The sequence below is a fragment of the Rhamphochromis sp. 'chilingali' genome, assembly GCF_963969265.1.
Source record: "Rhamphochromis sp. 'chilingali' genome assembly, chromosome: 4".
NCBI lineage: Eukaryota > Metazoa > Chordata > Actinopteri > Cichliformes > Cichlidae > Rhamphochromis > Rhamphochromis sp. 'chilingali'.
In genome coordinates, this window is record NC_137948.1 from 12,920,175 (window position 1) to 12,941,366 (window position 21,192).

Below are 21,192 nucleotides of genomic sequence, written 5' to 3' on the forward strand. Positions count from 1 at the left end.
TAATGTCACAGTTTGTGCAGTCTACACAATTCCATAAAACCTTCCTTGCAAACAATCCCTTTTTGCAAAACAGCCCACAATTTACTATTAATGCATTCTAAAATTGATTTTTTAAAATTCGGTAATCCTTAATAATGATCAAAAAACTAATCACAGAAAACTCTATTGGGTGAAATTTGATTCAATTTAATTGTGATTTATGGAGCAAATCACAACAACTATTGCCTCAAGGCACTTTATATTGTAATGTAGACATCACAGCATTAAAAAACCCCAACAATCAGACCTTTGTGCAAATGGATTGATTAGACTAGATTAAAAATCTATTTTGCAAAAGTGTCTTGGCCAAAATATCTCACAACTTGCACTTCAGTCATATTTTCTTTGATTTGAAATCCACTGTTGTAGCGTTCGGTGCCAAAATTACAAAAAACCGTGCCACTGTAAAAATATGGAAATATTTTCAAATGTGCGAAAGATGGACCTAATTTATCTTTCAAAGATGGACCTAATTATATGACTCACACTAATTGATCTGTATCATTCCTGAGCACATCTGACTTCCAAAGTCGTTTGACAAGTGTGGTTTCTGCACAGGTGCAGGAAAGCATATTGTGCGCTGGACTGCTTGAAGAGGTGAGTCTTGGTGTGGTTCAGTTAGATTTCATGTAGTATAATCATGAATGTTCACCCAGTACAGCTGCCTTCATGAAAAACTGCTTTGTTAAGTAGTTAACAAATGTATATAAGGCATGTAAGGATGGTGTTTCACTGTCTATAAAATGTCCCCAATAAAGCCAAAAAATGCATGAAATCCTGAAATTCATTTTTCTCTTGAAGTGTGATTTTCAAAGGTGCGTGTCGGCACTGTTTTATGAAAGCGAGCCTACGAGTTAGAGACAGGAGGCTGGATTGTTACGAGAAGTGTGAGTGCATGTCAGCATGGGAGCAGGGACAATGTGCTTTGGCACGGAACAAGGCAAACATGCCTGGTGTGAGTATAGCCTTAGACCTTGTTTTTATTTAGTCCTCAACAAAAAGTTCTGTACGTCTGTATGTCAGTGAGGTATGATAATTATTGTTTAGATTTACTTTACTGCAGTAGGTATGTTTCAGCAGCAAAACATACTGAACAATGCAGAAATCAAAACGTCTTTTCTTTCATAAACTTTATTAATGGCGTCTCAGAGGGAGGCTGGTGCTGAAACAAGGATCGGTTTCACACACACACACAATCTCTTTCAACAAGAACACACACAGAGATGTAATAGAATTACATTAAACAATTTTTTCCATCATTCCAACACAGCTGAGCATTTGAAGTATTTGCACAAGACCTAGTCTCATCTGTTCACTCCTTGATGTACTTGGATTTTTTTTCCAACTTCACAATCAAAAACAGCTGTAAGAGTTTTTTTAATAACTTATTATATGACATGAATAAGACGCAAACCACTGTTTTGGTTAATATTTTGTGAGACATCACACATGCCATTATTAGCAAGGCTTGTGGTGAGCGAGTGTACTAGGTTTGAACTTTTTCACCTTTAGAGTATCATAATACAAATGTGCACATATATGCCTGTTAATACAACATGTGAACCATCTCCCCTTTCTATTATGACTTTCTATAATTACTGTTATTCTGCTTAAAACCAATTGGGCAATTTGGGCAATACCATTATCTAATTTTAGCTGGAAACATGGGGTTATAGGGTTAACCTCTCCACTAACCTGGACTTTTTTTTTACCCTTTTTATTCAAACAAAGGTTAAGAACTGTGGGATAATCTTTTATGCAAATTAGAAATTTTGGAAACAAATAAATGCAGTATTTTTCCGACTAAGAACAATCTCCGGAGTAATCCTTATTTAAAACATTTAAGCATTCCTTTGTTACATCTAAACTTGTCTACTGTACTGCTTGGTATACTGGAATTAGTCATCTATTGCTTGTTTTTAGTATTTTTTTAGTAACTAGCCCAAAATGCTGTCGTCAGATTACTGACTGGGACAGAAAGGAGAGAGGACATTACTCCAGTGTTAGCAGCCTTGCACTGGCTCCCTGTGCATTACAGAATTCAGTATAAGCCTTATGTGGTCTTGCACCTGCATATGTGGTAGATATGATGTGCCCTATACTCCTTTGAAATTTTTAAAGTCTGTGTTTCAGTCACTCCGGATGATCCCACAGTCAAAGTGTATTTGTTGCACCAAGACCTTGGAATGAGCTCCTCAGTCACCTGACACAGACGAGAACTGTAAGCTAAAGACATACCTCTTCTGTCAAGCTTTTATAAACTTCTGATTTCTGAATTAGCTGCTGTTGAGCTATTGAGTTATTGCATAAACACTGTACATACATGTAGCATACATTTTTTAGGAAACTATTTATTCTAGTTTTTTATAAAGCAGTTTGGTTTTAATTGTGCTATATAAATACAATTTACTTACTAACTACACTAATAAGGTTTCATTTTTACTATCCCTTCCACAAAACTAATTTAAACCAAATTCAACATGTGTCTCTCTGCATTGCCCCAATTAAAGAAACAAAATTAAAAGAAACACTGATAATTAATAATAATTAATTTTAAAGATGTGTACAAAAAAAATAAAAATAAAAATAACGAAAATTCATATATTAAATTTTGAAAAAAGCTTTTTATAAACTGATCAGAGTGCTCAGTGCATGAAAGGCACAATTTGCTCTTTTTTTTTTTTTTGCAATAATCAGATAAATTTGGTCTTTACATTTTTTAATCACACAAGTAATGAAACTGGCAACACCAGGTGTAGTCTTGCAAAAACTGAACTGGTTTCTGAGAATCAACATTTAAAATAGCAGTGTGGGAAACAAGTCACGTTGGTGACGGCAGCACCTCAGATCATCAAAAAGCCGTGTTTTTAACCCAACATTTTCCCATGTTGTAATCTTTCAACCATCTTCCCTTCATCTTGGAGCCATTAAGACCTTCTAGGGTTACTTGGTTTGTCTGTGGCCTAGCAGAGCCCCAGAGCCCCAGTCTTTGTCCAGATCCAGGCAGCAGGTGAATAGGATGCCCATGTAAGGGGCCTCTCAGCCTAGATACACCTGATACCTGGCTCAGACCCCCACAATAAAATCTATCCACCACCTAACCTTCCAAAGACCTGACTGGACTCCTAAAGCCCCCCAACTTCTCTTGACAGCCTGCCAGCTGCTTCTTTTTTTTGGTACGCACAGACTCACAACAAGAGTGAAAGAAGTTATTGTTGACAGTATCGGCAATGCAGACCCCCCACCACACACACACACACACACACACACACACACACACACACACACACACACACACACACACACACACACACACACACACTCTGTATATTGTACGTATGTTCTTAGTTCTGCCCCGTCTCTTTTTTGTATGTCTATGTGGGCTCTGCCCTGTTGTCTGAGCCTCATATCTGTGTGAACTCTGTGTTCACCTTTGAAGTTCTCTACCATGCATCTCTGCACCCCCTCCGCCCCGCCCTGTCTCTCTCACTGCTTTGATTCCCTTTCTTGTTACGGGGAGTTGGCTGATCCACAGATAATGCCACTTGGTCTCTCCGAGGCTGCATGTTACTTGAAAAATACAAATCAATGTATAATTCAGGAGCAGAGCCTATACAGCTCAGAGCCTAACTAAACTTTGTTAATTTGTGGATTTATTTGCTTAAGTATGCAGCCACAAATTAGGGCCAACAGGTGCGCAGGCTAAAAATGGGTTAATAAAATGGATTGATGGGTAAGAACCATGGCACCATTACTGGACTGGGTTAATTGGTGCACTTTTTCCACAAACTCCACGTTTTACAGCGTGTCACCAAGGTGCTGAAATAGCACAGCTGCTTTGAAAGCACACAAATGGATTAAAACAAGACTAACATTTGCATGCTGATGATAGTTTGACTGGACTGGCCCAAGAACAATATAATGAAACGTCTTCATTCCCTTTTACTACATCCACAAACAGTTATCACAGGTGTTAACTATCGCACATCTGTGTCAAGTTGGCACAGCAGTATCTTTCTTTTCAGGACAAAACGCTGTACTTATGTTGCCTTCATGTTTCAGGAACACTCTTATTTTTGGTTTGACCTCCTGTGCAGTTTACATCTTTGACTGAGAAAAATGAAAACTTAAATTGGATTTCTGCAGTGAATAACTTTCCTGAAACAGTAGCTGTGATTTTATCTAAAATGGAAAATTCAACCTTGACTTTGAAGCAGTTCTGTATTCTCACCAAGCATCAGTGTAGCATAATAAAAGTCAAAAACCTTCATGAAATATTCTTTTTCTCGCTAGTTCACAGAGCCAATGTAAACATTTCAAATTTCCTAACCACAACTGGTCTGACTGCAGCTGGTATCAGTGAACAGCCAGTTTTTTATAATTCATCAAAATAAATACACACAAACTTGACCGATTTTGTGTTTACCGCAACATAAACTTGGTATATTTATACATATTAATGTAGCAACATGGGAAAAAATCAGGGAATTATCTGCTAAAAGTACTGTATAGACATGTGGTGTGCATGGCTGCACAGCAGGTATGCTTAGCTCTCCGGATTTAAGCATTTCAATAACATGAAGGCAGAAAAGTCTGTTCAACACATTTGACATCAGAGGAGTATGACGGCAGGGCAACACGATCCAGGCAAATTGTTTGGTTCTCCCCATACTAAAGCCTGACTACTTTATATCTTTTTCATACAGTACACCAGAAATGCAAAGAGCTGCATTGAATTGCATTTTTAAAAAAATCAATTTTGGTTACTAATATTAAAGAATGAAACGATCCGTTAATTAAACCCAGCTAAAAAAAATGTATTCAGTGTTTCTTAATTTTTCATATATTTTTTTCCTTAGTTGCCTGATTGACAGTAAACATCTGTTGTGTATTTATGTGAATGTCTATGCATTTATGTGCACACGTAACAGTGTTAATGTGTAGTTTTAAAGTAAATGATGAATGGCTTTCGATCTCCCAGCTGTTGAGTCTGTCTATATAGACCAACAACTATGGCTTTGTCAGCAAAAAGAAATTATCCATCAACACACACAAACACATGCACACACACAAACACAATTCTGCAGCCTGGTCAGTAATGAGTATGATGGATTGCACCTGAGGTGTGTCATGTCTGGGATATTGATAGGCAGGTATTGGAGGGCCAACATGAAATATTAATAGGCAGGAGCTAAATGCAGATCTGACATAGAGCGAGAAGGAGAAAGAGAAGGGCAAAAAAGAGAGATGTTTGAAATGCAATTGGTTGTACCTGAGGCTTGATAGCAAGTACAAACTGTGCATAGTGATAAAAAAAATGCAAGCATTCATGTAAGTTTGTTTGAGAATTTGAAAGATGTCTAATATCAGTATCAAATTTTTGGTTTTCTCAATGGAAATTCCCTCCATGTTTGACACATCTCACATAAACACACACACTCAAATCTCTCTCTGTCACTCTAACCCATATCCTGTTGTGGTTCTTGCTCTCTCCTCGGCTTTGATATCTGAGAACCGCTGACTTTCACAGACAGACAAGGGACACCTTTGTCTTTGCCACACTGCACGAGTGTTTGTCATCGTTTTTGGAAATGCGTTTGTTCGACTGCGTCCAGGCCATTTCTAAAAAACAATAGCGACTAACACACTTAGAACAAGTAAAGTCCTGCCAAGAATCTGTCCTTGGTAATGCACTTTAAACAGCAAAGAGGGCTGCAACATATCTCCCCTGCTAGAAGTGGGGAGGGCATGTTATCTTGATGTCTGTGTGGGTGTGTTTGTGTGTGTGTGTATTGATGCAGCACTGCAGAGCAATCTATACTAATGATTTCCCATAGACACCTCAAGTTGTTCTGAGAATCGGGGAGGATGGGAGGGAGAGAAGTCAAAAGAGACGAACGATAAGATAGATCTATAGGGAGACAGACTGAAGGAAGGTAGGGCCAGCACGGAGGAAGGGAGGGAAGTTGTAAAAGGATTATTACCAATATTATCACACTTAATGCACAAGCCACAGTTTAAACATGTGCTACCTTTTAAGCTGCAACATTGAGAGCCCTGCACAGGGTTTATAAGCCATAAATGATGACGTTACTAAAAGGTAATGAAATACTTAGAACTTTAGACTTACCTTTTGCTAGTAAGCCATTAACTGTCATTATTAGGATATTAGGGAGGCTTTTAGTAAAAATGTTATGTATAAATGTTGTATAAAGGTAAATGGTCACCTTTACTTATACAGTCATAGACTACAGAGTAGATACACCTGTTTAACTGTTTAACACAAATATCTAATCAGCAAATTGTAGTACAGTAACTCAATGCATTTAAGCATGTAAACATAGTCAAGAAGGCTTGCTGAAGTTCAAACTGAGTTCAAACAGAATTGGGAAGACAGGTAAAATCACTCAGGATGTGGCAGGTTTTTGGCTTATGACAAGCTGGTCTGATTATTTCAGTAATGGCTGATCTACTGGGATTTTCACATTTTCACAGCCATTTACAGAGAATGCTCTGAAAAACTTCCTTGTTGATGGCCAGGGGACAGAAAGACAGAGAGGCAACAGTAACTCAAATAAGTAAAAAATAACTTGTAACAGTAACAACCAAAGTATGCAGAAGAGCATCTCTGAAGGCACCACCTTCAAGTAGATGGGCTACAGCAGCAGAAGACCATACGTGGTGCAACTGATGTAAGAATAGGACATAGGCTACAGTTCACACTGACTCATTAAAAATAGACAAAACAAATTTGGAAAAATATTGCAACAACATTGCAAAGCTCAAATGACCTCAAACTAGTTTCTTGAACAGTGACAGTGAGTTCACTGTACTCAAATGGACTTCAGAGTCACCAAACCTGAATCCAGAAGAGCGCCTTTGGGATGTGGTGGATTTTGTGGAATGGGAGATTCAGATGTGGTGTCGGTAAATCTACAGCAACCAGATCAACCATCATGTCAGTATGGACGTCTGAGATCTCTGGGGAATGTTTCCAGCACCTTGTTGAATCTATGACACAACGAAGGCAGTTGGGAAAAGGTTCAAACCCACTGGTAGTGATGTGTACCTAATGAAATGTTTGTTGAGTGTAAATGGCAATTCTCATTCTAGCAGCTGCTAATAAATTCTTAAATGCAGTTTGTAGTTTGTAGCCCAGATGCTGTACCAGTAAAAGCTGTACCGCTCATTCAGTAACAAAAATCTTGGTACTAAAAATCTTTTAGAAATACCTCACAACTGACCAATAACGCATCAATAAACAATGCATTAATCACCGTAATGATTATGTGTCTTTTTGTGAGCGTAAATGTCATGCTGCACTTTCATCATATAGTAAAAGTTGTCCGTGCCATTAAAGTACACTTAACCTGGTAAAAGGAAAAATATGAAAGGGACTGGTTTTACAGTACTGAAAGTCCCCAAATATGAGAAATCACTTTGCATGTGTCCACAAACTCTGCCTATATGGCAAAATATTAGAGGAGCATTTTAAGAAACTCTACTTTCTTCATATATATCATATTGGCCTTGTCGTTCTGTTTGTTTCCCTTGTCTATATCTACCTCTGTCTTTCTTTCCCTTCTCAGTTTTTATCTGTTTAGCATTTCTAATATATATGTTGTGGGTTTTTTCATTAATTACTAAAATGCATTTATTGTGTTTGCTTGCTTTGTCATTTCATTTGAACTTTTTTGAAATGTTTTTATTTATGGAAAACTGTTAAAATTGAATTGAAAGTGATATTTAGTCATTTCAGTACATTTTTACATCTGTAATTTGGTAAGAAATGTTTTTATGATAAATTATAAAATTGAACTAATACTTTTCTGCTAAGGTCTGCATTGGAGTTCCTGATATATGATACTGTGTTGTGTAAGAGCAAGCGTTCCTGCTAACTTGTATGTGGGCTCTGTATGTATGGTGTGACTGTGTGAATGCCTTGAACTTGCACAGTGGAATTTCCTCCAATCACTCCACATTGTTCACATGAACAACGAGTCAAAGCAACAGGGCAGGACAGAAACACTCCACACCCTCAGGGGTGTCTCTGAGGAACCATAAGCACTTCCAGGTCAAAAGTCCAACAGAAACACACACATGGTAGCACACTCTAATTCACCAGGTAATTGTCCAGAAAGTTCACATTTCATTAAAGAAGTGGGTCTTCATAGAGAGGGATGCTTTAAGTCTTTGTGTTTCTTATAACACTTTTGCTGAAGGCTCACAGCTGCTTGGTTGTCCACTCAAGGACATTCTGACCTCTCAATGACAATAAAATAAGTTGTCAGAGAGCATGAGAAGTCATTCATCTCTATTATCCTCTGTGGTTTCCTGCATCTGACAGTAACAGTGAAGCAGGACTGAGAAAACAGCAGAGCCGGAGAAACAGACACAGGGAAGGATGACACAAATGGAGAATTTACATTCTTTTTCCTTGTTTTATAATTAAATTTTTAATGATTCATTCAAATGACTGACACTGATGTATAATATTCAGTATAAAAACCTTTTCAGTATAACATCTGCCTTGTAGCTGCTTGGTGACCTTCTCAGTGGGCTATACAGGTGGGCAGAGGTCGAGCTGCAGTGGGCTGAGCTGTTTTATCTGTATATATAAAGCACATTTAAAGTAAACCTGAGCTGGATAGATTTATGTTTGCATGCCCTATTTATATATATATATATGTGCGTGTGTGTGTGTGTGTGTGTGTGTGTGTGTGTGTGTGTGTGTGTATGTGTGTGTGTGTGTGTGTGTGTGTGTGTGTGTGTAGAAGAGAGGCAGTTGGTCTGGGAAAGACTCTTGAGGTGCTGCATTAGAGGAAACAACTGTGATGAGCATTGTGTTGTGCGTTTGATTGTAGGCGAGGAAGTAGAAAAAATTGGTGTGTTTATACAGCACAGTACAGCACATGAGTCTGAGCCCTTACAGTCGCATGACCCTCTGCGTGTGTGAGTGTTATCAAGAGGAAGTGATTACTGTATAACTTGGTCAGAGGGAAACCTCTGACTATTGTTCGGCCCTTCCTGGTCATTACAGAGGAAGACGAGACTCCATCACTGTCACTTTTTCTCTAGCTAGCTTTCTCTGTCAGTGACTTTCTTCTCTTTCACTACTTCGATCTATTTATTTTCTCATTTTCACTGTTTAGCTCCACCTTTTTTTTCTTTTATTCTTCATACTAAAATAAACAGCTGAATTAAAACCAACTGTTCGATAGGCACGAACTAATTAATTATACATTTAAAATCTTCTTTTTATTTAGCAGGGACTTTAACTTCGTCACAGTTCTTTTGATCAAATGCAAGCAGTTTGTCTGTTATGTTGTGCTGCCCTCTGCCGTCTAAGATTAATCCTACGCAAAAGCGTCTGCAGCCCCCAGAATTTCCAGTGCGAGGAATTTAGGCTGCTAGCGTTTAATTATTTCTTATAACTGTGTACATATATATATGTATTATTATGCATGTATCATGTGTATTCCAGAGTGCATTATAGGAAAAAAAATATTTAAAAATGGAAATCCCCAGCCTTTAATTTGAGCTATGATCCGTATAAAATTAAAATCTAGTAAAAGGCAGTCTGTAGTAGAATTACATTTTTTGCTTTTATTTTATTTTATTGTTTTTGCGAATATTTTTAAAAGAAGCAGTTCGTTCTATTCTTGCTGTAGACTGAAAGTGACCTTGCGGGAGCCCTAAAGTTCGTTACTTAATTGAAACCTGCACAGCTGCGCTTGAATGAATCAGCACGACTCCTCCAATAATCACATCTAACTTGATTCACCTGAGGCGGCTTTGACAAATATAATCACCCGGCGGTTGGTTTCACTGAGTTTTTATTTCAGGAGCTTGGATTACTGTGCGCTCAAAGGCCAACATGCCCACCAAAAACGTTACCGACGAACGGCTCTCCAAATTTAAGAATAAGGGGAAAGATCCAGCAGTAAGTTGACTATGATTTTTTTTTTTTTAAATTTATTTATTTTTTTAGGTTCTATGTAATGGGTTATTTTATCTGAGCTACACCATCTACTCCTGTAGAAACTTCGGGAGAAAAGGATCACGGAATGCGTGGAGTTGCGCAAAGCTCACAAGAATGAAAATTTCTTGAAAAGAAGAAATATAACGCTGTCGTCCCTCCCGGACGAGGAGGCCCTGTCTCCAGACTACATCCCCAACGAGCTGGTAAGTTTCCAGAAACCTTTAATAACTCTACTAAAACTAGCAGAGACTCTAACAACATACCTGTAATCCAGGTGACCCACTTATCCATTGAGGACATAATTAAAGACGTGAACAGCGACTGCAGGAAGTCCCAGACCCGAGGCTGTCAGGCAGCCCGGTGAGTGTTCAGGGATGATTATGATCTGTCTGATACTGTCTTCAAATGTAACCCTTGCTTTTTGCCATCTCACAGATGATTACCAGCTCAGTCTGTCTGTAAAGAAAAACATCAATTTCAGGGATCACATGGGACCTGTGGGGAAACCGTAATGGGCGTTTATACAATGTTAATGACACCCAAGAATTTATTGGGTACAAGTGAACTGAGCAAAGTAAAGCCTGTACCTTAACTTTTATTTTTTTTTAATCGTCTCCTCAGGAAGCTGCTTTCTCAAGAGCGTAACCCTCCTCTGAAGGAGATTATAGATGCTGGTTTGCTGTCTAACTTTGTGTCCTTCCTGTCTATGGACGATGAGCCAACTCTGCAGTTTGAAGCAGCTTGGGCTCTAACAAACATTGCCTCTGGGACCTCTTGGCATACACAGCAGGTATTAAAGCTGTCTGATATTAATGTTATGTTGGACAGATTTCACAGTAATCTATCAACATGTTGGATATTGTCAATATTCAACATATTATAGTCACATGTCTGCTTTGGGTTTACCTTGTAACCTCCTCAAGCCATTTTCAGAGCAGACTAAATGTGTGTGTCTACCCTCAGGTGGTGGAACATGGGGCTGTACCAGCTTTCATCTCTTTGCTGTCCTCGCCAATGCTGCACATTAGTGAACAGGCTGTCTGGGCTCTTGGGAACATTGCAGGTTAAATCTTAAATACAATGTATTGTCATGTCTGGCTTTGCTCTAACAAAGGGGGGTGTTGAAAATGGGAATCTGAGATGAGTTTCAAAAAGCACCTCAGTTGCTGAGTAACTCTGTGGTCTTCCCACTAAACAAAGGAATATGGAAAATAAAATCCAGTCCTCTACTTCAGTTTCATTGTTATGCTTACAATGTAACTACTCCTCAGGTGATGGTGCAACTTATCGCGATGTCCTGATTGAGTGCAATGTCATCCCAGCCTTGTTGTCTCGAATCTCTCCAGACACACCGGTCAGTTTTATGCAAGCTTTGTTTGTGTTTGTCCTCTTTTTCTGATAACTTCTAAATATTCTGGATTTGAGATTGTCCTGCACTTGGTAGAGTCTAGGTTTAGCTTTGCACTTTAACCACACTGCCAAATCATGACTGGTTTAAATGCATTATGCTGAAAAATCTATGGTTTTAATTTGTCAAACTGAAGTTCCCACAAAGGAACTTGACTGCCTTTAACTGGTTCTAGTGTATAGTAATTCATGTTGATGGCTTTCAATGCCAATGAGTGCATCAAATTGGTCAAATAAGTTCTAATGAGGAAGATTATTATTAATACTTCAACTGCATGATTCTTCAACTAAAAGCTACTAAAATAGTATTATCAGATAACTAGTAAAATGGTGAAAGAAACTTCAAGTCTAAACTGTAATTGACTCTAACTCTAGGTTGGCTATTTGCGTAACCTGACATGGACTCTGTCCAACCTGTGTCGAAACAAGAATCCATTTCCACCTTTGTCTGCAGTCCAGCAGGTAAGATCAGGAACTGTTGTATTGACACGTGATCAGATTGCACATCTTAATTCCAAATCCACCAGTTGATAAGCTACATCTTCTGCTTCTGTAGATGCTTCCTTCACTGGTCCAGCTGCTTCATCTAAGTGACAAGGACATCTTATCTGATGCATGCTGGGCAATCTCCTACCTTTCTGATGGTGACAATGACCGCATTGAAATTGTAGTGAAAACCGGTATTGTTCCTCGACTGGTGGAGCTCATGAGTCACCAGGAGCTTGGTGTCATGGTAGTGTATATACACACACCCCTACTCTGAACTTAAGGGTCTGTCACTTGAGCATAAGTTAAAAATCTGACATGAGATACGAAGATTTAATACTTTCCCCTCTGTCATTACTCAGTGTTGCATTTGAATATGAATGATCACTTCATATACTTTTTTTTTTTTTTTCCATAAATCTTTGACAACCAGACCCCAGCTCTCCGCTCCATTGGGAACATAGTGAGTGGCTCTGACCTACAGACTGAGACTGCAATTGATGCTGGAGTTCTAAATGTCTTACCCAAGTTAATGAGGCATCCAAAGGCCAGTATTCAGAAGGAGGCAGCATGGGCCTTGTCCAACATTGCTGCAGGTCCATGCAAGCAAATCCAACAGCTGATCACCTGTGGTCTGCTTCCTCCTCTAGTACACTTACTGAGAAATGTGAGTAGCCTTCAATCTGTAGTCTGAATTCAAAGTGTAAAACTGTGTACACCACCTTTGTGTTTACTGGGTTACTTGATCCAACGTAGTTTTAATGAGCCATCACTCTGTGGATAAAGGCCACAATGAAGTGTAGGAGTTTAGTTCTTTTCCAAGTGAAGTTGTGATAAATGGGCTGAAATCAACACCGAAAGTTGGCACTTAAACACTAGTGCCGTTCAGATTCTGAGTAAGCTAGCCATCAGTATGTTAGGTTCTTTTTTTTTTTTTCTTTAATACAGAAAATTGTCCAATTTCACAAGTAACAATGGGCTTATCTGTTCAGCTGCCAAATATTTTATTTTTGTAAATATTCTTCCTCGTCTCAGGGTGACTTCAAAACTCAGAGGGAAGCTGTTTGGGCTGTGACAAACTTGACTAGTGGGGCTACTGTGGAGCAGGTAGTCCAGTTGGTGCAGAGTGGTGCTCTGGAAGCAATCATTAACCTACTTCAGGTCAAAGATGCTAAAGTCATTCTGGTCATATTGGATGCCATAAACAACATCTTCATGGTGAGGGCAGAAGATGTCGCAGATTATAAAATGCATTAATCTGGCTAAATTAAAATGCAGTGAGATTTAAGTCTAAATGATACTATGTTTGGTGGGGTTGGCTGTGACTTTTTCAGGCTGCAGAAAAGCTTGGTGAGATGGAGAAGCTTAGCCTGTTGATTGAAGAGCTGGGAGGACTGGACCGCATTGAGATGCTGCAGAACCATGACAATGAAATGGTGTATCAGGCTGCACATAACATAATTGAGAAGTACTTTAGTGATGTAAGTCTTAGCTGTGTGGATGAACAGTTATAATGTAAGCCTTAAACTTTGTAATCTGAAGTTGGGAACTTGTACTAATATTTGTATTTTATTTTTGCATTTTGATTTGAAAGCTGACTAAAAAAAAATTTTTTTTTTCTCTCTCTTCCCCTCTCTATCTAGAGTGACACTCATGGTGAGAAGGTTGATGCAACAGAGGATGAATTTGCTTTTCAAAGCCCTGATGTCCAGAAAGCCTTTGAATTTTAAAACTGACTCTGTATGTTTTGAATTCATGTTGAAAATTTGAATAAAGGAATGATCTCAATGGTACTAAACAGTCATGGGTAACTTGGGCAAATCTCATTGCACCTGTGAACCACAGCAAACTAAAATGTCACAAGTTTTCCAACATTTAAAACGGTTAAATCTGCAACTTCTCAAGTGTAAACTTGAGTAAGGGCTAGACGTCAACTGCATTGCTGGAATTCGGGTTGCTAGTTTCACTTTACTACTTTCCTGCGCTGTAACTTATTCTGTATCACTCTGGGCAAATCATTAGCTTGCAGAAGACTGACAAGAAAATTGGCCTCAGTTAAAGGTGCTTTATTTCTGCCTCTCGAACATTTGTGGCACTCTCCTTTATCCCGTCCCCACCTGCTTCATCTTTACCACCACCAGTGTCTAAACTGTCAGGATCATGTCCTGCTTCCTACAGTTGGTAGTGACTCTGAAGTTTATTAAAACTGAACATGAGTTGGCAATCCCTCCTTTACTGAAATTTAAGCATTCAAGTCTGGCTGACTACTCTGAACTAGTAATTCAGACACTCTGACGTGCAAAAAGTATAATGAAGTACACTTTCCACCCCTCACATGCACTGTGAGGAAGTAGAAGACTAAGTCAAAAGCATGAATTGCCAAAGCCACCCATCCTCTTCACATACCACTGAAATGTAGTTGAGATGTGGCTGCACACTGATCACGAACTACAGCTTTGCTCTGTAGAATAGCATTACAGACGACCTAGTTAACAGAAGGGACCTATAAATAAAGCATTTTCAGAACTTTACAACTAGAGAATTTTTAATTACATCGTTACAAATAAAGAAATTTACACATTTCCTTAAAGCTAATACAAAATAACATTTATAAAAACCAAGATGTGAAAATTCACAATGGTCAGACCAGGTTGAAGTGTGTGCACTGGTGCATCTGGCCAATGCTCTTTGATAATGTCTTTATCAATTGAAAATTGATACTCTTGGCAGACTGGCACTGGACTGACTCCCAGAATGCCTTGAGCATAAAGCCATGATGAAAACAAAACTACAGCAGGTGATGTGAACTTCTAGTCTTAGACATCTGGCAACAGCTGCAGACTTCTTTCATAACTGCCCTCCTAAGATATGACTTTTTCTAAGAAGGCAGCAGCTTTGGAAAATGTCCTATTTGTCACAAGGAAGACCTACAATTTTTTACACAACATTTTACACAAAAAGTTTCAGTATCATGCTTTCCTTGACTTGCCAAATTTCAAATGATGCAGAACAATGAAAAGCAATGTGCATAGGTATGGCTAAAAATACAACTGAGTCAGCAATCAAGCTAAGATGTGCAACAGCCATTAAAAAAAAGAACTTACTGCTAATGTGTTGAATACAATGGTGATTTTGGCCCCTATTATGTGATCTAGGTGGAGCATTTTATTGCTATTTATTATAAATGGAAAAAATACAAATAGGAATTTGGAAACTTGCGTTCCTGTCGAAGCACCAGACATCAGTCTTTAACAGTGTTTGTGGACGTGTGTCTCTACATTTTCTCATAGCTAAGCTCATGTCCACAAGTGAGGCACGTTTTCTTGTAGAGGTCTTCCTCTTCATCTACAACCTCTTCTGGTCCGTACTCATGCTGGTGAGCGGTGGTGTTTTTGGTCCACATACTGCTCCTTACTGCTCTGCGTAGCTCTGATACACGCACAGAGACACACAGCTGATGTTTAACAATGCTCAGTGTAACCCATTTGGGAGGGGAGAATTTTGGCTCAAAGCAAACACCAACCTTTGACCTTCTTGTTGAAGCGTTTTTGTTTCTGCACCTCTCTGTTCTCTTCTCTTGTTTCTCTGGCTTCTTCTAGAGCTTCCTCTGAACCCCACACCTCCATACATCTTTTCTCCACCTGTAATATACAAAAACCTTTTAGCAGGTCCATAGACTGTACAGGTAAGATGGACACTGGCACCATGATGCCCCCCTTGGAATTGTAAAATTCTGCTTTAAAGTTGAAATTTAAGCATTTCGCTGCAGCCATCTTTGGTTTTGGGTTGAAGCTAATATCTGGAAAACCGAGGACTAGTCAGCCACACTGTAGCTAGTAAATTCTAAATGTTTAAAAGTGATTAATAAGTTACTAAACCAAGTGGGAACTAAGTTTTTTTTCATAGATCTTTTTGTAACCAAAGGAATCGCCCCCTGCTGTCCATTAGAAAGACTGCAAGTTTAAATCACTTTTACCATCTTCTTCACTTTAAGATTATGTAAAAGAGACTTTTACATAATCTACAAAACATACACCCTAATACATTTCCTGAACATTTAGCGGTACTTTGGTTTACTCACACCTCAGCCTCTCATTTCTTGGGTAATAGTATTTTCACATTATTTATGTTATCACAAATCTAATGACTAATGATTTTTAACACACAGTGTGTTAAAATTACAGTTAATTGGTAAGCTTGTGTCATAAAACGTGTGCATTGTAAACTTAAAACAAAACAAAACAATTATCTGCTTGTTTTTAGTGAAGATTTACGAACCAATCACTTCACTTCTTTTATATGAATAAAGTTTCACATACATTAAGCTTTTTAAGACAGAAATACTATATTTAAGTTCACAGTGAGCAGTCTAGCCACACAACACTGAATGCTAAAGAATATTAGCATAACGTGAATATAGGTTAAAAAAGTTGTATGAACTGCCCTTCGCATATTTTCATACCTGCAGCTGGAGGTAGAGCTTCATATCTCCCCAACGTGGGTTATGGGGGTTTTTCTTCAGTATAAACCTGAGAGGAGGCTCCCTCTTGTCCAGGTCACAGTCCTTCAGCAGGTAGCGCTGCTTAGCCTCAGTCCTGGAGATCAGCTTGTGCTTTTCCTCATTGTCCCTGAAAAGGAAATAGGTTTAAAATAGATCTTTAGTTGTACGACTATATAAAACAAAGTTGACAGTTATACACAAAAAAAGTTTGAGGCAACTAAATGACCAAAACATTGCACTTTAAAGCCCCTAAATACATAGACTGTGATGGACACCAACACAAAATGTTTAGGTATCTTAATGCTTAATATAGAATGCACAAGCAAACACAGTAAATGACAGCAAATCATCCTTTTTTTAAATTTCGTCATGATGAAGCCTTAGTTTAGTTTTGTTTAAAAAAAAAAGGTTCAGTACATGTAACATGAGGAGGTGTTAATTCATCCTCCAAATTCTTCCAGATCTCAGGGAGCATGACTGTAAACAGCTGTTAAACACTGGAAATCAGTGAGGCTTGCAGGTGTTTATGGTTCAAAGTTTTAAAATATAAGTCACCAAATAAATCTAATAAATATAAACGTATTAATTGTGCACACAGACTGCAGCAAACACATCAGGTGTGTGTGTAAGTGTATACCTGCAGTTGTCGCACACAGACAGGTCAAAGCTGTTGCTCAGGTACGAGTCCATAAAGGGTTTCTGACATTCATCACACATCAGGTACTCTGGTTCAATCACCGGAGCTGAAAACAACGCAGACCCACAGTGATCAAGAACAAAGGTAAATACAGTTTTTCTCAAATGTTAAAACACAAAAGCCAATCCTGCAACCCAAATGACCAGTAGTCTAAACACATTTACTAAATGTAGCCACCATATTCCAGTACCATAAACGCATGTCACATGAAGACAATTCACAAAACACAACCCTCTGTACTCATAAATCTAAACACATTTTTTCTTGCTAAAACACATGTTGCAAAACAACTCTGCTCATATTCTCAAATGAAAGCCCATGTGATGCAAAATGCTTGCCACAGTCACCAATCTTTGAACACAGGGAACACACCTGGCGTCATTCACTACACACAATGACTCAAAATTGAAGACACTTGTTGCTAATGCTGTACCCACATGTAAAAGCAAGTTCAGAGTGCACAGTATGCTGAAGGTTCCAAACAAACACAATGGATGAAGGCAGAGTCAGGGGAAGAGGAATTTGATGCAGAGGAGGGAGAAGAGCTGGCCCTGGAAGAAGAGGAGCAGGCCAATGAGGAAGAGGAGTTCAAATGAGAGGAGGAAGAGGAGCGACCAACGAGGAAGAGGAGAAGGCCAACATGGGAGAGGAGAAGGTCCAGGAGGGAGAGCAAGACAACCTCGCACCATCATTACGGACGAGATGCGAGCAACAGCTCAGCGACATGATGCCGCACAGTGATTGTGGTGTGTGTGTGGTATGAATAACGTAAATAAAAAAACTTCACACCCTGTTCATGTTTTCAAGATTACTGTTGTGTGCAATAGATTCTGTTTTTGCATTGAGTTGTGTTACAGTAGTGTACGTACATGCAGGATTTTCTATAGATTTATACTACTCATATGAAACTCACAAATCTAAATGCCTAATCCTCTGCAGAGATCTACGACGATCCGTTACTGTATAGTTTCTAAAATATGCATTGGCAGTTATGAAACAAAGAACCTTCTCACAAATTGAGCATTGTGTTTTCAATTGTTTTGCTGTAGTGTGTAATGCTGTGTATAGTGTTTACAGTTTTGACAGCTTCGAGCTGCTCTCTTGGTGTGGGAGTTTGAGTTTTGCAGTGGGAAGGTGTGGTTGTGTTTATGTAGCTTTAGAGAAGGGTGTTGTGTTTGGACATTGGGGGACCTGGTGGTAACGTTTGTGACATGTGTTTTAGCATTTGAGAAAAACTGTAATGTAAGTACGAGACGAGCACGTATTTGTCTAACTAAACACACACCTGGCTGATGCACCACTACCTTGATCGTCTGCTCTCCCTCTATATTTCCCTCCTCGTCGATAAAGAACCCAGCTCCCGAGTCGATGGTCTTGGAAACTTTGGCCGCTGTTGCGCCCTCCACAGCGGACAAAGGACGACTCGCAAGACGGGCTTGTCGGAGCATCAACGCCCGCTGCCGGTTCCTCTCGATTTTAGCCCGCATCGCCGGGGAAAGCTCGAGTTTGGGACTCGAAGCACCACCATCCACTGTCTCGGCCTGTGACGGATCCATGGTGCTCTCTAAACACAGCGATCACGGCAGAGCAATGAATTAAATTACTCTGCAGAACTTGCCCCGGTCCCTCTCGCTCCATGCAAAGTCCAGCACTAGATTGTTGTTACAAAACTGACAGCTGAATGCTTCCGGCTTCTTTTTCGTTTGGGTCTTTTGGTGATTTTCAAACAGCTTTCGGGGGCAATACCGCCACCTTCTGTCTGACCCCGTGTGGAGTAAAGCACACCGCTATCGGACTAATAGTAACTGAATTCAAAAACGTCCACATATCTATTTATTACACTTTATATAATAAAATATTGCATATTCATTTTGATTCTTATGGCTTAGTGATTGTAAAACCAGAAATTCAATATTTCCAATTATTATTATTATTATTATTATTATTATTATTATTATTATTATTATTATTATTATTATTATTATTATTATTTTCTAAACTTAGTCAAAAAGAAAGGATACAATGTATCCTTAAATAAAGCTCCCAATGAGCCAGAGTTTCTTAAAATGTTTCAGTTACTCTTTAGTAACAGCTATCCAGACTTTTTCTTCATTCAAAAGAATTGTCAGGCCTGAAACACATACAGTATCTGAAAGTCATGTCTTGAAGAAACAACAGAGACCAGACCCAGGGCCTGACAGGTGTATATGGTCCTTCAGTAGCAACAGGGTTTATGGACCTGATGGTGGATATTAGGAAAGAAGAGCTAAGCAGAGCCTACAGTCATTTGTCAAACACAAGGGAGGCACTGTTATTGTTTGGTGTTACATTTTAGTCAGCGGTCTTGTCAAAATTGATGGATGTACAAACAGAAAAAGTATGGTAAGATTCTGATCCACTGTGTATTATCATCTGGAAAACATCTGATTGGCTGCTCAGATTGGAAGATCAGATTATCTACTAATCAGAAGATTGGTGTTTTCATTACTAGCTGCTCCAGTCTGCATGCCAAAGTATCCTTGTGGAAGATACTGAACCCCGAGTTGCTCTCAGATGCTTTCGTTGTAGTCTGTATAGAAAGCACTTAGGTAGAAATAGCATTTTAAAAAATTGTATGAATGGGTTTAAATGGGTCCATGAGTAATGTCATATAAAGTGCTTTGAATACTCGAGTAGAACAGTGCTACATAAGAACCAGACCATTTACTATTAACAATGATCCCAAAGACACTGGTAATGCAGCGAAAGCATTCCCAAATAGAAAAACACACATTACTATCAGTCATGAATTGGCTTCCCCAGAGCTCAGACCTCAATATTAGTGAAGTTATGTGAGATCATCTTGGCAGAGAGTGGAGCAAAACACCGCCAACATCAAAGAAGAGCTTTATATTTGTAAACTTCTTAAAGATTGCCGCAAATTACAGCATCAGCGTAGCATGGCCTGGAGACAATCAGCTTGTGCTTCTGCTGAGTTATTATTAATTTATTATTAATTTATCCAACAGTTATAACCAGTCCTGTCATACTAATGTAAGAGTAAAGCATTTTGACTGGAAAGCGTCATGGAAATGTGAATGTAATTTTTTTTAATTATTTGTAATTTCCAGAAGTATTAGTCAGAGGAATTATGGCTAATATGATATCTCACACCATTCAAAACTCTTTTTCCTAAATAATCTTGCTTTCTTTTTTCTTTCTTTCTTTCTTTCTTTTTAAACGATCTCCAATATGAAAAGGAACCTGCACAAAAGTAAAACACTTGCACCCTTAATGGCTTCTAAATATAGTATTTCAAATTATAAATCTTTCTTAATCCTGGTTTTGTGAGAATGTAAACTTATTATCGCTGCACCAGAATGCCACTCATTACGACTTTCACTGACCTAATGCCCTTGAACCTTTACAGGGCAAAACTCATTAGCTTGTGTGTGTCCACACTCAACATTAGTTATATTCAGTTCAGTTATTCAGTTACTCCCTAACAAGCACATTTTAAATGTCATCATACTTATATCTGTATACAACTTCTGTAATCCTAAAACAGTTCCACCCCAAAAATGATCATTCTTTTATAGGAATCAATAGCACACACATTTACTCAGTTACTGACAAAGACACTTGATACATATATGGGAATTTGGCTGGGGTGATTTTGTAGCTTGTTAACTGGCAGACAGGTACTTGAGTTACTCACAACCTAAATTTATAGGTAGTGAGGAAATGTCCTCAGATATCCCCCAAGAACAACCTTTACCGTTGTCCTCAGCTGTCCATTTAATCTTGGTTGCATCTCACTGGTCTTTGCAGCGGGCCATGCCTGCTTTTGTAAGAGGCTTGTGTCTATGTAAAGCAAACTACATCCTGAATGGATGACACTGCTAATCTGTGTTATGAGGAAGGTTGAGTGGTAAACTGACCTCCCTATTTACGTGATTTAAATATGTCAATGTCACATTTTGTTAAGAATCTAGCAGGCAAAGTATTCCAAGATCTGCAGAGTAATTCATATGATTTTCATTCACAAATTGCAAATATACTGCAGTTAAATTAGGCTGACAAGGCTGTCGGGAGCATCTA

General features: G+C 38.7%; 2 protein-coding genes across 2 annotated transcripts in view; one reads left to right on the forward strand and one right to left on the reverse strand.

The window, feature by feature from the left end:
* kpna7 (karyopherin alpha 7 (importin alpha 8)) overlaps positions 1-13,712 on the forward strand; it is a 30,044-nt gene extending 16,332 nt beyond the window's left edge. Inside the window, exons 3-14 of the mRNA XM_080880799.1 lie at positions 9,885-9,982; positions 10,081-10,224; positions 10,296-10,381; positions 10,643-10,811; positions 10,985-11,084; positions 11,293-11,375; positions 11,804-11,890; positions 11,985-12,161; positions 12,348-12,581; positions 12,950-13,132; positions 13,249-13,395; positions 13,558-13,712. Of these exons, the coding sequence (XP_080736925.1) occupies positions 9,885-9,982; positions 10,081-10,224; positions 10,296-10,381; positions 10,643-10,811; positions 10,985-11,084; positions 11,293-11,375; positions 11,804-11,890; positions 11,985-12,161; positions 12,348-12,581; positions 12,950-13,132; positions 13,249-13,395; positions 13,558-13,644 (1,595 nt within the window). The 3' untranslated portion in view covers positions 13,645-13,712. The remainder of the gene's footprint in view (positions 1-9,884; positions 9,983-10,080; positions 10,225-10,295; positions 10,382-10,642; positions 10,812-10,984; positions 11,085-11,292; positions 11,376-11,803; positions 11,891-11,984; positions 12,162-12,347; positions 12,582-12,949; positions 13,133-13,248; positions 13,396-13,557) is intronic.
* Positions 13,713-14,431: 719 nt separating this feature from the next.
* Positions 14,432-18,798, reverse strand: xpa (xeroderma pigmentosum, complementation group A). Its single transcript, XM_080880048.1, has 5 exons — positions 18,398-18,798; positions 17,053-17,158; positions 16,377-16,542; positions 15,438-15,555; positions 14,432-15,343 (listed from the first exon to the last, which is right to left on the reverse strand). Exons 1-5 carry the CDS (start codon positions 18,666-18,668, stop codon positions 15,189-15,191), a joined length of 816 nt encoding a protein of 271 aa, XP_080736174.1. The 5' UTR covers positions 18,669-18,798; the 3' UTR covers positions 14,432-15,188.
* Positions 18,799-21,192: the final 2,394 nt, after the last annotated feature.

Coding starts and splice junctions, on each gene's coding strand:
- xpa (XM_080880048.1), bottom strand. CDS start 18,668: ATGGATCCGTCACAGGCCGAGACAGTGGATGGTGGTGCTTCGAGTCCC. Junction 17,159..18,397: donor GGTAGTGGTGCATCAGCCAG/GTGTGTGTTTAG, acceptor CGTTGTTTTCAG/CTCCGGTGATTGAACCAGAG. Junction 15,344..15,437: donor CTTCAACAAGAAGGTCAAAG/GTTGGTGTTTGC, acceptor TGCGTGTATCAG/AGCTACGCAGAGCAGTAAGG.